Below are 15,000 nucleotides of genomic sequence, written 5' to 3' on the forward strand. Positions count from 1 at the left end.
TCACGCATGAGTAGCCAGATCATCTAGACACACTTTCCAACACTAAAAAAGCAAAAGTTTTACGACACTATTTGGCAATATCTTACGGAAAAATGACTTGGCAAAAAAATGCAAAAAAATGAAAAAGGGGCACTCGCGGTAAAATGCCCGACATTCTAATATACGGCATCTCAGATAAAAAAAACGACATGCACGTGTTAGCCCAACCATCAAGGCACACTTTCTAACACATAAACATGAAAAAAAAATGAATAATATACGGCAATTCCTTACTACGTAGTAATTTTTACAAATATTGAAAAAAAACAGAAATTGGTAACCGCAGTTAAATACCCAATATACCAATAACTACGTCGTATCTGACAAAAACAAAGTCACGCATGGGTAGCCAGATCATCTAGACACACTTTCCAACACTAAACAAGCAAAAGTTTTACGACACTATTTGGCAATATCTTACGGAAAAATGACTTGGCAAAAAAATGAAAAAAAATGAAAAAGGGGCACTCGCGGTAAAATGGTCCTCGTGGTGATGAACGACATTTTAACTAAAAAAAAAATCATGCACATGGTAGCCAAACAATCCACCAAGACTTTCCACAACTGATAACCTATACAAGTTGCACCATTCTACGACAATTTCATAATACGTAATAACTTTGATAATTATGCAAACTACCTTAGAAGGGTAAACTCGGTCGCGCTCGACCCCGATGCGTCTCAGAAATCGGGGAAGGAGTACAGCTACAGAAATGCACATCTGGACACTACTAGAGCGTGTAGGGGAGACACCTCCTGCAGGTCGATCACCCACAAATTCAGTCATGGGGGTGAGTCACGTGAGAAAAACCTGTTTTTTTTTTTACGCTCGGGGTCGCAAACGACCCACCGTACCTATCCAGGGTTAAGAAAGCTGTTGAAAGCGTATGATGGAAGTGAAACATAGTGTGGTAAATCAAGACCATACTTACTATAAAGAATATCACACCAACAAATGAGGATATCCCCTAAAAGGCTAGTGTCTACAATGAGGTATAGTAGGAGAAAATCTTTAAAGTTTGGCATTTGGCTATAGTCCAAACACGCTGGGCGCCTTCATACTCCTCATCCGATAGATCACACGCCTTTAGCCTGTTGTAAAATGCTGATTGAAGGGGTAACTGCCTTTCCTCGAGTTTTGAAAGAGTGTCTATATAGTCATAGCAGAAAGGTAATTCACCCTGAATAATTTCAGCCCTACGTTCCTCGTTCTTTATCCCGCTTAACATTTCCTCTGTTAATCGTGCTTTCCTTCCATCCCTAAAATATTCAGAAGCTAAGCTATCCAAAGAAGACCCTAAAAAGGCTAGAGAGTCGAGAAATTCCCAACAGACATTCGCTGAATTTTTAGTCCTTGTTTCGTCATGATTTTGATTTGGACTTTATCTTTAAGATCCTTAAGGATTAGGCCTAAGTCATGACTCGAATTGTGGGCAAAAACAGGGAGATGCGTTTTTTGTTCGCGGCATGATAAATTACATCGCCTACAGTACGCCCCAATAAAATTGTTATTAAGACTGGCATGGTCATGATGTCTATGTTTATTGCTCCTGTCTTTGAATGGCGACTTGCACAATTGGCATACGTCCTGCTCAAGGAATGCCCTCTCATCCTCCGCTGTCTTATGAATGGGGAAAGTTTGCCATCGTTTTCTTATTGTCTCCCAACAAGCATTAAGATCGACCAGAAACTTGTCAACGCAATCGTTTCCGCAATAATAACTAGAAGCTACTCTTTGATCTCTGCAATCGAAAATGATGTAGCAGTACGCTATTGATTTATGTATTGCCTCTACACCATACGCACCGGGAGATTTCTCTAAAGCCGATTCCATATCAAAGACGCAAATTTAGGAAAACTTTTGCGTCTTATGCTGATTTCTAAACCTTGCTGTGCTTCTGACGGGGGGAAAATTCAATGTTACAGCAAGTTCACAACTGGCTTCATGGTGTTCTTGCTTAGAGCTTGATGAATGCTGTGAAATCAGTTATGGCAAAAGTACCGAGGGTCGGGAGATCTTACCCGGGCAAAGGATTTCACGAAGGAATGAAAATCCTTAATGAGGCATGTATGTTCCCCATCTAAGAGGAGAAGAGGGACTATATTTGGAAATTTTTTCATTCCTCGCCTCGACAATTGAAGCAGATACCTTCAGTCCGTGGATCTTTCCATTTCGTAAACATAAATGGAGATATGATTTGTCGACTCGAGGCGTGAAATGTCCTCCCATTGGATGGGGAATGTGAGTCAGCAAAAATTTACGTATTCCGAGCAACGTTGAATAGTATTTATAGTGCTGGAAATATTTTCCCAGAGGGGTGATGCCTGTTGTTTAGCGATAAAGTAGGCAGCCAGACACTGAATTAGGCAGGAATTCCCAATTTCAGAGGGATTAAAAACCGCCTCACTTCCGCGGACTTCTTTCTTAGGAAAAATGTATGCACCCATTCCAAACATTACAGCTTGGCGGTGGAAAGAGAGTCTAAAATTCTTGACGTCTTCAACTGTCCACCCACTCCCCCTTAATTCACTGCTTATTTGTGGGAATTTATTTTCAATAAAACTTTCCCATTTATCCAACAGCTTATTGATTTCACCAGCGTTAATAATCGTCGCTGGGAGCCAAAGCGCCACGGGTTCGTTTTCCGTTTCCCCTAATTTTTGAAAGCTTAGTTTGGTCATACTAGAGTTCAAAAGTCCCGCAATCTTGGCTGTAAATGTTTTGTTCTTAAAATATTTCTGTATTCGTACACTAATATTAGCCCTACAAATTACCATAAATAAGGTTGGATCACCTACTGAGGAGACTGTGAATTCTTCAACAACGTACAGGTAATTGAAGGCTGACTCTCTATTGATGAGGGTGAGCGAGTGTCCTGTGGTAGGTGTCGAGGGAGATCCCCCAGGTATGGGAGGTTGCCCACGTGAAACTTCTCCTGTTGAGGTTGTAGGAATTGCATGCTGTGGTGCTAGTGTTTTTTCAGGTAATTCTCCTCCACTCGAAATTGCGTGATGAGTCGATGTATTTTCAGGTAATTCCCCTCCCGGCGTAAGAACTGGAACGAGAGAGAAAAGCTACTGTTGTAGTTTTTTTTAAAGGTCTAAGAAAACTTTTAAGCACGCATTGTAAAGCCAAATTGTAACACATGTAATGATTATCAATACGCAAAAGGAAACTACCGAATCTCTATCCTAGATCTTATTCTACTTAAACTCCTTCCTTTCAGACTAAACTCACAATAATCCTTGGGTTGAATATTTTGAAAAAAAGATAAAGGTATTAAATATTAAATTTTTATATTAAACAGTACTTACTTGCACAGTGTTTCTTTTTTTGATAAGGAGGTGAGACTCGCTCTTTTCATATTTCCTTTTCACACACAGTTTCTCTAAAAAAGAAAGCAAGAAAAGTAATAGCTATTTCACGACACTTAACATAATCACAAAAAATGATCACTATTTCACCGACACTTAACATAATCACAATATTCACAGCATAAATATTTTCGAAATTTCACTGATATGGATATATTATACCCGGCGAGGAATTTTCCATGGTGTAAATCACGAACGCCGACAGCTGGGTGTAACGACGCAGAGGATGCACACACACACACCAAACTGACGAAGTTGGGTCCCCCCGAGGGAAGCAGTGACGGGATGTAAACGTTTAAACCGTAGGCGTATCGGAAGGTGAGTCCTTAAAACTCTAGGCCTGGGTGTGCGTGTGTGCGTTTACGCGTGCGCGCGTACTATATATACGGCCTAACCTAAGCCTTTGGCGCAAATGCCGCGTTCGTCATCGTGAGTGAACCTACTTCGTCCTTTGGCCGGTATCATGAAGTATTCATACAAGAACGACGCCCATCTCCTGGATGAGGGGATTACCAGCTTCCAAACGTGTAAGTTTTTCAAAGTATTTTCATTGAAAGTTTAGAAGTTCCTTAAATTAAGCAAATATTAAGTACTATGTTTCTTATATTATCTACCCACGTATTTTGTGTGTGTGTGTGCGTGTGTGTGACCCTTGATTATATTCCCGTAAATTATATTTCAATGTTTATTCCCATAGGTGTGTTTACTCCATTGCTGGATGAAGCAGAAATTCGACAACACCTGGAAAATGTCTGGAAGGTGAGGAGGGGCTTTCTAGAACACATACAGGAAGGAAGGGGTGCTGCTAAGGAGATGCTGGGGCAGTTGGCTACCTAAATGGTGAAGCCCCAACAAAGCATGCTACCTTCGACGGTCACCGATAAACTCATCACAACCTTCAATGATCCCAAGACTACCGTACAGTTACTGGAGAATGCTCTCGAAGGAATTCTTCGGCGCGAGAAGTTCTATGAAGGATTTTTATCAATAGCAATTAAGAAACTGGAAGAAGAAGAGGGACGCCATAACGATACACCAGTGGAAGTTTTAATCACAAGGATTGAGGAGATGCCGTCATCAACGGGTGTTGATATCTCCCTAGGTGCGGTGGGAGCAGCTAACGCGACTTGTTCCGGGGACGTGACCCTGGAGCGTGGAGAGACTCTCTTGGATTCCCAAGCTGTGGCCAAAGCCTTCGAAATGGAAGTGGAGGCGGAGAACATGAAGAAGAAGGCCTGTGAAATGGAAGCGGCGCGGGAGAGTAGGAAGAAGAAAGCCTGTGAAATGGAAGCAGAGGAGGAGAGTCAGAAGAAGAAAAAATCCAAAGGGGTATGTAAAACCCCGAAGGAAAATACTCGTCCCCTTAAAAAAAGGGGTGAGAGTAACAATATCCCTCAAATGAAATTCGGGGGACTCAGTTTCCCCGACCTCGATGAGTTTGATTTCCAAATATTGTAAAACAAATAATTAAAGTATGTTTTGTCTGTATTTATTTGTATAATTATGTAATAGAGACTTCATTGATAAAAAGTCTTACTGTCTTTGGTTTTGGGTTATTTAATCCCCATTCCGGGATAATTATGTAATAGTGACTTCATTAATAAGAAGTTGTACTGTCTTTTGGTTTAAATATACACAACATAAGTAGAATAAGGACTATGTGTTTTATTACACCTTTTCTGTAGAGAGAGAGAGAGAGAGAGAGAGAGAGAGAGAGAGAGAGAGAGAGAGAGAGAGAGCTTTGCCTAAAGTTTAAGATTACACGTCTTGTGCAAGATGGGACAGGTGCTTTAGCCCTATCACGGGTTAGGCCTTTGACTCGGATGTGGAGACTGAGAGTGTTTTACCCTATCATTACAAATAATTAATCAATACAAATAGCTCTTGGGTCGGTGTAGCGATTACTGTCCACGGCGTCCGGTAAGGCTTGGGACTGGTACTTAGGCCTACCTACGGGTGGAGAACAAAAGTTGAAGGGATGAACCTTTGACTCGGTGTAGAGGATGCCCGTGTTTTACCCCTATCATTACAAATAATTAATTAATACAAATAGTCTAGGTGGGAACGTAGCTTCGGGTAGAGTATGAGATTACGCTTCCCGTGCGGGTTAGACCTTTGACCGGTGCGAAACGGGGACTCGAGGTTACGCGTGATTACGCGTCAGGTGCAGGTTAAGACAGGTGTAGGCCTATCAACAGGTAGAGAACGGAGGCCGCGGGTTAGCCCTTTGACTCGGATGTAGAGACTGTCTGGGCATGTTTTACCCCTATCATCACAAATAATTAATCATTACAAATAGCCCAGGTGGGACAATGTAACGGGTGGTAAGCGGACTTGGTATTACTGTAGACGCGCTCTCACTACGTTAATGACAAAAGTTAAACCCGTTTTTTTAAAAACACTGTAAACCCGTTTATTTTTTTAAGACACCAACAATGTTTTGTAAACAACAACCCTTAAATAGTGTCACACTATCTATAATATCACTATACTACGATTTCACCCTCAATATTTGTAAACAAATTCCCTTTAATAGTAACACAGTACCGTACAGCCTTTAACTCTACTTCCGTAAACAATTTCCCTTTAATAGTTCCCGTACGTATGTCATTACGAACCCTACGACCTTCAACTCTATGTTTGTAAACAAATTCTGTTTAATAGTAACACAGTAACGTACAGCCTTCAACTCTACTTCCGTAAACAATTTCCCTTTATTAGTTCCCGTACGTATGTCATTACGAACCCTAAGACCTTCAACTCAATATTTGTAAACAGATTCCCTTTAATAGTAACACAGTAACGTACAGCCTTCAACTCTACTTCCGTAAACAATTTCCCTTTATTAGTTCCCGTACGTATGTCATTACGAACCCTACGACATTCAACTCTATGTTTGTAAACAAAAATAATACTCCACTTCCATCAACACCGACCTACTGTCGAAACGAACGTCCTTCAAATCAATGTTTGTAAACAAAGCTCTTTAAAAATACTACACTTACGCTAACAGTAAGTCTCTATGGCCTTGGGTGAGTGTGTACGGCCATACCATCTTTTCCGGGTGAGTGTCTACGTCCATACGGTTACTTCCGGGTGAGTGTGTACGGCCATACGGTTACTTCCGGGTGAGTGTGTGTGGCCATACCTTCATTTCCGGGTGAGTGTGTGTGGCCAAAAAAAGAACTACTTACATATATATATATATATATATATATATATATATATATATATATATATATATATATATATATATATATATATATATATATATATCAAATAAGCCATATATATTTTTGATACATTAATGTCTGGATTTTCATAACGACCTCGGGATCAGAGCCCCGGGTGAAATCACACAAAGACAAGAGCTTGTCACCAGCCGGGAATCGAACCCAGGTCGGCAAGATTGTATAGACAGTGACTAAACCACTTGGCCACGGTTCGATTCCCAGCAGGTCACAAGCTCTTGTCTTTGTGTGATTTCACCTGGGGCTCTGATCCTGAGGTTGTTAAAAGAATCCAGACATTAAGGTATCAAAAATATATATGGCTTATTTGAATATAAAAACACGTCTAAATGTGCAAAATTTATCATATATATATATATATATATATATATATATATATATATATATATATATATATATATATATATATATATATATATATATATATATATATATATATATATATATATACTGCAACCTTTAATTTTGTAAAATGAAAGGATGAACTACATATATATAACTTCGAAGAAGAATTCACCTTTTTTTAAAAGTGGTAAATATTTTCCCACAAAAACTATTTTCATTATTTATATACAATTTATAGCATATTTAAATAAACTCTTTTCTTTCCTTTGTAACAGGATGACTTCTCGCCCAGTGTTCAATGAGTGTGACCGGTATAAGATCAGACAATGGAAGATCTTGGATGAGGTTATATGTCCCTTGCTGCAGCTGTTTCTCATCTGGGGAAACCCAGATTGGGATCAGAAAATCCAATTCTTAACTTACCTGGAAAACAAAAACGTAGAAATCAATAAACTAAAGAAGAAGCTCTATCCACAACAACTTGAGACGTTGCAAAAGTATCCCACAGATGTTGCTAAGTGGGATATAACCCTTATTTTTTTCCTTTTGAAACATTGTAAAGGAGTCTTTGCTGGAAAAGATGACATTAGTTGGTCATCAAGAAGCGGTAAAGAGCCAGAATGTCTTATTGCATATTTAAAGGACATAAGAAACACCATAGCTCATGAAGATATCAATCTAAATAAAAAAAATTTCTTTGACAAAATTGAAGAAATCCGTACACTAATGGAGAGAGCACTTTGCAGTGTTGGTAATATATGTTCACATGTCAGCCAGACAGAGATTGATGCAAATGTTGCTAATTTCAACAAAAAGCTCAATGAAATAAGAGATGCAGACATTTCGCCAAAGACCCTTGAGGAGTACAAGAAGGAATTGTTCTTCTCTGAACAGATAGCATTGATAAGGAATAAAGGTGTTCCATTCTTGAAAGATGTCTTGAATCGAAATACAACCATAAATCCACTGTCCTTAATAGTGGAAGGAGATGGAAGGCAGTTGCCAGTGAATGAAATATTCACAGAAATAGAACTGAATCAGGACGGAAAGAATGAGGAAGTTTTACTGGAGGACATAATAGATGTAGCCTCGGGATCTGACGCTGGAAGTTTTATTTTGCTCAAAGGACATACAGGAATGGGCAAGAGCACTCTAGTGAAAAAGATAACATCTGATTGGGCCAACCAAAGACCCTCCATCAAAGGCCTTAGTTCCTTTCTTCTGCTCTTTTATGCAGAATTAAGAGATATCATCAATACATTTGATACGCTTCTTGAATTCTCTTTGGGAGAAGAAGTTCATCGCTCATTCAAGGATGGAGACCTTGTTAAAGCTGTTTTAGGACAAAAAACTCTGGTCATCTTAGATGGCTACGATGAGCTCAACAAGAGTTCATCTGGCCTTTTCAACCATATTCTTTCTTTAAACAAACTCTACAGCCAATTAACTGTTATCGTTACCACCAGACCTGAAGCTGAAGAGAAACTGAATGCTCATCTGTATTCCAGAGCTCTGAATGCTGTTCATCTTCGGCTTGTAGGAATTAAAGCCAACAAAAGAGAAGAGTTTGTAACCAAATACTTCTTGAGTCTACCCAAAGATTCCCCAGTTTTACAAGAGCTAGATAATCTATTAGAATTCCTTAGGAAAACTGAACACAAAATGAGCATAGTGTGGGAAGTCGCCTATAATCTCTGTCTCCTCACAATTCTTTGGATGTTCAAACCAGATGATGTAAACAGAATCACAACTGAGGCTGAGCTCTACTGGCAGATTTTCCTTCTTATCATTTCCAAATTAGAGGAGCGTTTGCAGAGGAACCCATCTACGTGTGACTTAGAATTAAGTGTCTTGCAACACAAAATAGCTATATTTCTGAAGGAACTCTCTTTGGAATCTCTCAAAGGATTGAAAGATGATATCGTAAATCTTCCTCATTCGGTCTATCAAAGATTGACTGATTTATGTCTTCGTTTGGGATTACCAATAGAAGAGCTAGCTGGAGCCTTCCTAAAGAAAGTCACCTCCTTCAACAACTCCTATTACACTTTCCCTCATAAGGGTTTCATGGAGTTCCTGGGAGGTTACAACATCTATAAACAAGTGACCAGCCCAGATGTGGATCTATTGGCAATACAGGAGTGGAGTAATGAATTATCTCAAACCAGGATCCCATTACAAATCCAATTAGAAATGCTTGCTCTTCTTAAGTCAACAAAAACTACATCAGTGACAGACTTTGTGAAAGAGCTGCATGGGGGCTCTCTCCCTGACTCTCTGGAGAAGTATCAAAACCTACTTATCCAGACACTAAGCATTTTCCACGTTGGGGAAGTGGAGGTGCCACTGGCAACCAAGATTGAGACCCTGGAACTCCTGGAGGAGTCAGGATTGGAGGACAAAGACTCAGTCCTGAAAGTCATGCACAATATCAAGTGCGATGACAAGGTTGCACGCTGGATAGCGCAGAGGTTTCGCTTGATTGATGACAACACTAAAATCACTGACTCATCATTCGAGTCTTACATTGCCCTCCTTGCAGCCACTGATCCTCCTCTCCCAAACAGAGATGAAATTAGAATTTTTATAGACCTCAGGGAAACTATCTCGGGCTTCGAGGTACTAACCAAACATCTCTTGCGACATCAGGTTTACCCAAGAAAAATATGGCTAAAGCGCAGCTATGAAACAAACGACTCACTTAACACAGAAGAAACAGATTCAATCAAAAGTCTACTCAGCAAAGGGTAAGTTTTGCATTTTCCTTTGATTTTCTGACAGTTACTTTGAATATTAGCCTACTTGTTAACTAGTATCATCAAATATCTTTATGAAAACAGTATTGATAAATAAACATACGTATACATACACACACACACACACACACACACACACACATATATATATATATATATATATATATATATATATATATATATATATATATATATATATATATATATATATATATATATATATATATAGCCTACTTTTAAAGAGAAATGAAGACAGACATGAATAATTAGGCTACAGACTTTGCCACAATCCTCAACTTGAATCTCATAGTCTATATCCTTTATATTACCAGTATCATTATCATCATCATCACTGTCATCATTAGATTCATTACAAATGAACAACATAAAAAAGTCTCAAATTTACTTTCCTTCTCATTTATAGTTAATATTAATTTCGATATTCCTCGAAATTCTTCCTTTTTACTTTTCTATTTCATCATCATCATCATCATCATTGTCATCATCATCATCATTATTAACATCGTCATCTTAATCATCATCATCATCAATCAACTTGATGATAAAATTCCCGAACGAATCTAATAATTATATCTTTCTTTTCTTCTCTTTGGAACAGTTGTGAGAAATACAAAGGCATCTGGAACCCAACGTTTCAAATCCCTCCAAATGTGAAGGGACTGAGAGCGAGGCTTCCGGACCAAGTCAGCCTCGACGCCTTCTGTCAATCTTTGCAAGAGACAAAAGAGATTGGATATTTAGGTGAGTTGAAAGGATGAGGGACTTTATGATATCAGGCCTTCTTCCCCTTATCCCATTCCTGTCATTCGTTCTGTTAATATCGTTATTATCATTTATTTCTATTATTGTAACTATCATTATTATTATTATCATTATTGCTCTATAAATTTAGAACATTACATTCAAGGCTCAATCATGTTTTTTTTTTTCTTTTCTTAAATAGGACAATATTGTTTTCATCTGATCTGAAGTAATTTAAAAGCTTTCGATGCTTAGTTTTCTTTTATTTCCTTTCTTAAATTAAAAGGAAATGATTCAGTTTAAAGGTGACCTCACTATATCACTATAGTCACTATTGATTTCACAAATAATGATATTAACGATGGTGACAGTAATGCATAGTAATGATCATGATGGTAATGAAGAGGAAACCAGTATCGGGAACGGTGATAGTCAATCAAGGCTCCTCCTGACTCCGCCTCCTTTCTGCGCTGATTGGTTCTCCACAAAAAATGTGGGCGGAGTCATTCGATCTCAACAGCCAATCACCGAAAGGGACGTGAAAAGTATTATCTCGACCAATAATATTGTGATAGTCCAATGAAGCTGAGTTATTATTCGCTTAGTTTCTTTATACAGTGCTCTATGCGAGAATTTCATGAAGAGACTGATGTTATCCCAATATATGATAGAAGCTACAATGCACGCGTGCACACACATTGACTCACACACACATTAACTAACGCACGTACGCATAAATTGACTCACGCACACACACAGATTAACTCGCACACACATCAACGCAAACCCGTAGCTCCTAACTTAAGTAATTTCGTCTCTAAATTCGTTGTTTCAGTTATCTTTATTCCCATTTGGTCTTTTCCTTTAAAATCTTACGAAAGAAACAAATAGAAAATGTTCAGTTGTGATTTTCATTTTCCTCAATGTTGTTGTTGTTGTTGTTGTTTTTCTTCTTCTTCTTCTTCTTCATCTTCTTCTCCTTCTTCTTCTTTAAACCTTTTTCTCTTTCAGGGATTCACTTTAGTGTGAAGGATGTCAGCAGCGTCAGTCACCCAATTCCTTTCTTGATGAGGGATCCATTTGTCACTGTCTTGGTCAGCGATGTCCAGGAAGAAGACATCGAGAAAGTTGGGGACATCCTTCGGGCATTGCAACCACAGGATGCAAGGAGGTGAGAACACATCATTCCTTAATAGAGAGAGAGAGAGAGAGAGAGAGAGAGAGAGAGAGAGAGAGAGAGAGAGAGAGAGAGAGATATAATTATTATATTAATTTGTTGAACAGAAAAATTGATTTGAAATAAGAATTTAAATCGACATCAGATTTGGAGAAAGAAAAATCTCATAGGCCTATTAATAGAAATAATCAATTATTAATTATTATAGAAATAGAAATAAGTTTATCAATTTGTACACTTTTCAAATGATACTTAAAGGTTTATTTCTATTTTCAATTCATATCCTATTTGGGATCATTGAAAAATTAATTGCAATACTGTGTACGTGAAGATGTGTGTGTATGTGTGTGTGTGTGTGTGTGTGTGTGTGGAGGCACTTGTTTATCTTAACAAAACCAGATGTCAGTAAAACAATAACTAAAAATATGGTTGACATCATTTCCTTTTCTTTTCTTTCCTTTCATTTCATCCGATTTTTCTTCTTTTCATTCTTCTTCTTCCCAACAGATCCTTCTATTCAATCTGCTTTCCTCGGTGTTCCAAGAAGATGAGGAGTCCTCGGGATTTCCTCCTCCCAATGATGAACTCCTTGAAGGGAGTCAGGGTGAGACTCTTAATCTGTTTCCCAGAAGATGAACGACCAGATGACAAAGCCTTACTTAGAGAAATGGATCTTAAGGCAAAGAAATTCACCGGATGTAGATTGGGTGTTAGATGGTGAGTTTGCTTCTTCTTTTTTTTTTCCTTCTTCATCTGTATTGTACGATTTCTCTCTCTCTCTCTCTCTCTCTCTCTCTCTCTCTCTCTCTCTCTCTCTCTCTCTCTCTCTAACATGCCTCTTAAGCCTTTCAGCAGACCATAGGCTTAAAAAAATAATCTATATTATTAGGTCCGGTAATTTTTTATATCATGGGTGTTATTTTTATGGTCTTCATTGTATTTAGGCAGCATCTCTCTCTCTCTCTCTCTCTCTCTCTCTCTCTCTCTCTCTCTCTCTCTCTACTTTAAGCAGACCATGGGCCTAAAAAAATGGTTTATTCTATAAAATCCGGTAATTCTTTTCATATCGTAGGTCTAATTGTTAATGGTCATCACGCTATTTAGGCATCATCATTCTCTCTCTCTCTCTCTCTCTCTCTCTCTCTCTCTCTCTCTCTCTCTCTCTCTCTCTCTCTCTCTCTCTCAACCAGCGTTCTAAATTTTTCATCAGGTTATGACCCTAAACAACTAATCTGTATTCATTATAAGCCAAGTTTCAAAACTATTTTTCTTTTGGTTTTGGTCTATGATTTGTTTATTATTAGTTTTTTCTTTTCCTCATTCGATCACTTGATATTCCTTTGTATCTTCATTAATGGAATCAGAGACATTTCCAGAGAATGTCGTTGTGTGGATGATAGAGAGGTGTTGATGTGTAGAGCAATTTCCACCTCATTATCATCTTCACTTTTTCTTATTATTCTGCTCATTATCATCTCATTAGAATATCTGATTATGTCTGTTTGAATCTCAGTATTTATGATTCCCTTCAATTCTTTCCTCACTTCCTTCAATTCTCGTCATATTCATCTTCTCCTTTCTTTCACTACCATTATTATTTCTTTCTATGTAGAATAAAGATTTCCTCATCATATCCTATGCCATTTTTCGTTAGCTTTTTTGCTGAGTCATTGCAAACGACCAAAGTTTATTTCATAATGTTTTTTTTCTTCTTTGCTCGGTAGGGTGACTGATGCAGAGATGTTCCTTGGTATCGACACTGAACTATTTAGATCTCTTAAAATGAACGCTGAGGCGTCAACTAAAAAGAAAAAGGAGTGCAATATCATCTGATCCTTGTGAAACAAATGTCTCGAAATGTTAATCACCAAATTTTAATTTATAATCTGTCACTAAATGATTCAGGTTTAACCAACTCCTTATAATGATTAGGTAACTTTTAGATCATTAAGGTAATTTCTTGATTGGGATGTGATTATATATATATATATATATATATATATATATATATATATATATATATATATATATATATATATATATATATATATATATATATATATATATATATATATATATATATATATATATATATATATATATATATATATATATATATATATATATATATATATATATATATATATATATATATATATATATTGTTAGGGAACAATTAAATCTTTTCACAGAAATCTATTGTTTTTGGAAATTTTTATTATGTTCATTCTACTGTTTGTTCTCTTCTATTATATCTATTTTGGAAACTTTTCTTTTTTGTTATCATTCATATACAATTAATATTTTTAATTACCAAAGTAGTGTTTGACTTATATCATGACATATTCTTATCAAAATATTGCAAGACTTGAATGTGTTAAGATTCACTGTAAACATTGTCTATTATCTATTCATGAAAGCAAAATCTATTTAAGTGATCTGGACGGAGATGGTTGAGGTGATGGTAGGTAATATGTAATAGTGGAGCTCATCATGAATAAATCTGTGAATAATAAAAATTGTGTTTTCAGCACCTTTCAATTTTTATTCATTTTATACTAATCTCCATTGATAATGTCATATGATATGTCCCTAATATTCCCTTAAATTTCTGGACGGAGTCTGTAGAGCAAAAGCTCTTCAGGAAAAAGTTCTCTCTCTCTCTCTCTCTCTCTCTCTCTCTCTCTCTCTCTCTCTCTCTCTCTCGGGAGGTGAACAAAGACAATATCCTTACAAAGTCCTTCAAAGGGACAACGCCAGGCAATAAAAGAAAAAAAAATAATCTCAATAACAGTCTGACAGGTGAGTTCTTTGTGTAATGTCTTGTTCTATATATGATTAGTTGTAACATTAAAGTAAACTTATCAGAAATAAATCAATTATTATGAACTTATATATTAAAATGGATTTGCTTTGCTGCTCAAGAATAATATTATAATAGTTAATCAATTTATTTCTCCATTTAATGATCAAAATAAAGGAACATCAAACTAAGCTGTTTATTGCAGAGATTCTGTCTTTTGTAAAACACTTGCAGTTTATAAAGCCCTCATATATTGATGCTATTTTCAATTGCAGATCAGATGAACTGGTAGAACAAAAGACTGACTGACTGACTGACTGGTGCACAGGGAGATTGTTCATCGTCATATGCTGGACCTAAGAAAAGCTGATATGTTAGACCAGCGTCTGTCAGACCCATTGAGTCAACATCTGATCAGAAGAGAAGGAACACAGAGCTGAAGGATATTGGAGAAGAGAAAAATAGGATGATGTAGGGTTTTAAGGTAAGAAT

General features: G+C 37.2%; 1 protein-coding gene across 2 annotated transcripts in view; it reads left to right on the forward strand.

Annotated features, from left to right (window-relative positions):
- Window positions 1-13,675, forward strand: part of LOC137638292 (uncharacterized) — a 213,021-nt gene extending 199,346 nt beyond the window's left edge. For both annotated transcript variants that reach the window (XM_068370361.1, XM_068370362.1), the window contains exons 2-6: window positions 7,286-9,757; window positions 10,386-10,528; window positions 11,540-11,699; window positions 12,213-12,422; window positions 13,430-13,675. In XM_068370361.1, the coding sequence (XP_068226462.1) occupies window positions 7,287-9,757; window positions 10,386-10,528; window positions 11,540-11,699; window positions 12,213-12,422; window positions 13,430-13,538 (3,093 nt within the window). In that variant the 5' untranslated portion in view covers window position 7,286 and the 3' untranslated portion in view covers window positions 13,539-13,675. The remainder of the gene's footprint in view (window positions 1-7,285; window positions 9,758-10,385; window positions 10,529-11,539; window positions 11,700-12,212; window positions 12,423-13,429) is intronic.
- The last annotated feature ends 1,325 nt before the right edge of the window (window positions 13,676-15,000 follow it).

This window comes from Palaemon carinicauda, chromosome 3 (assembly GCF_036898095.1).
Source record: "Palaemon carinicauda isolate YSFRI2023 chromosome 3, ASM3689809v2, whole genome shotgun sequence".
NCBI lineage: Eukaryota > Metazoa > Arthropoda > Malacostraca > Decapoda > Palaemonidae > Palaemon > Palaemon carinicauda.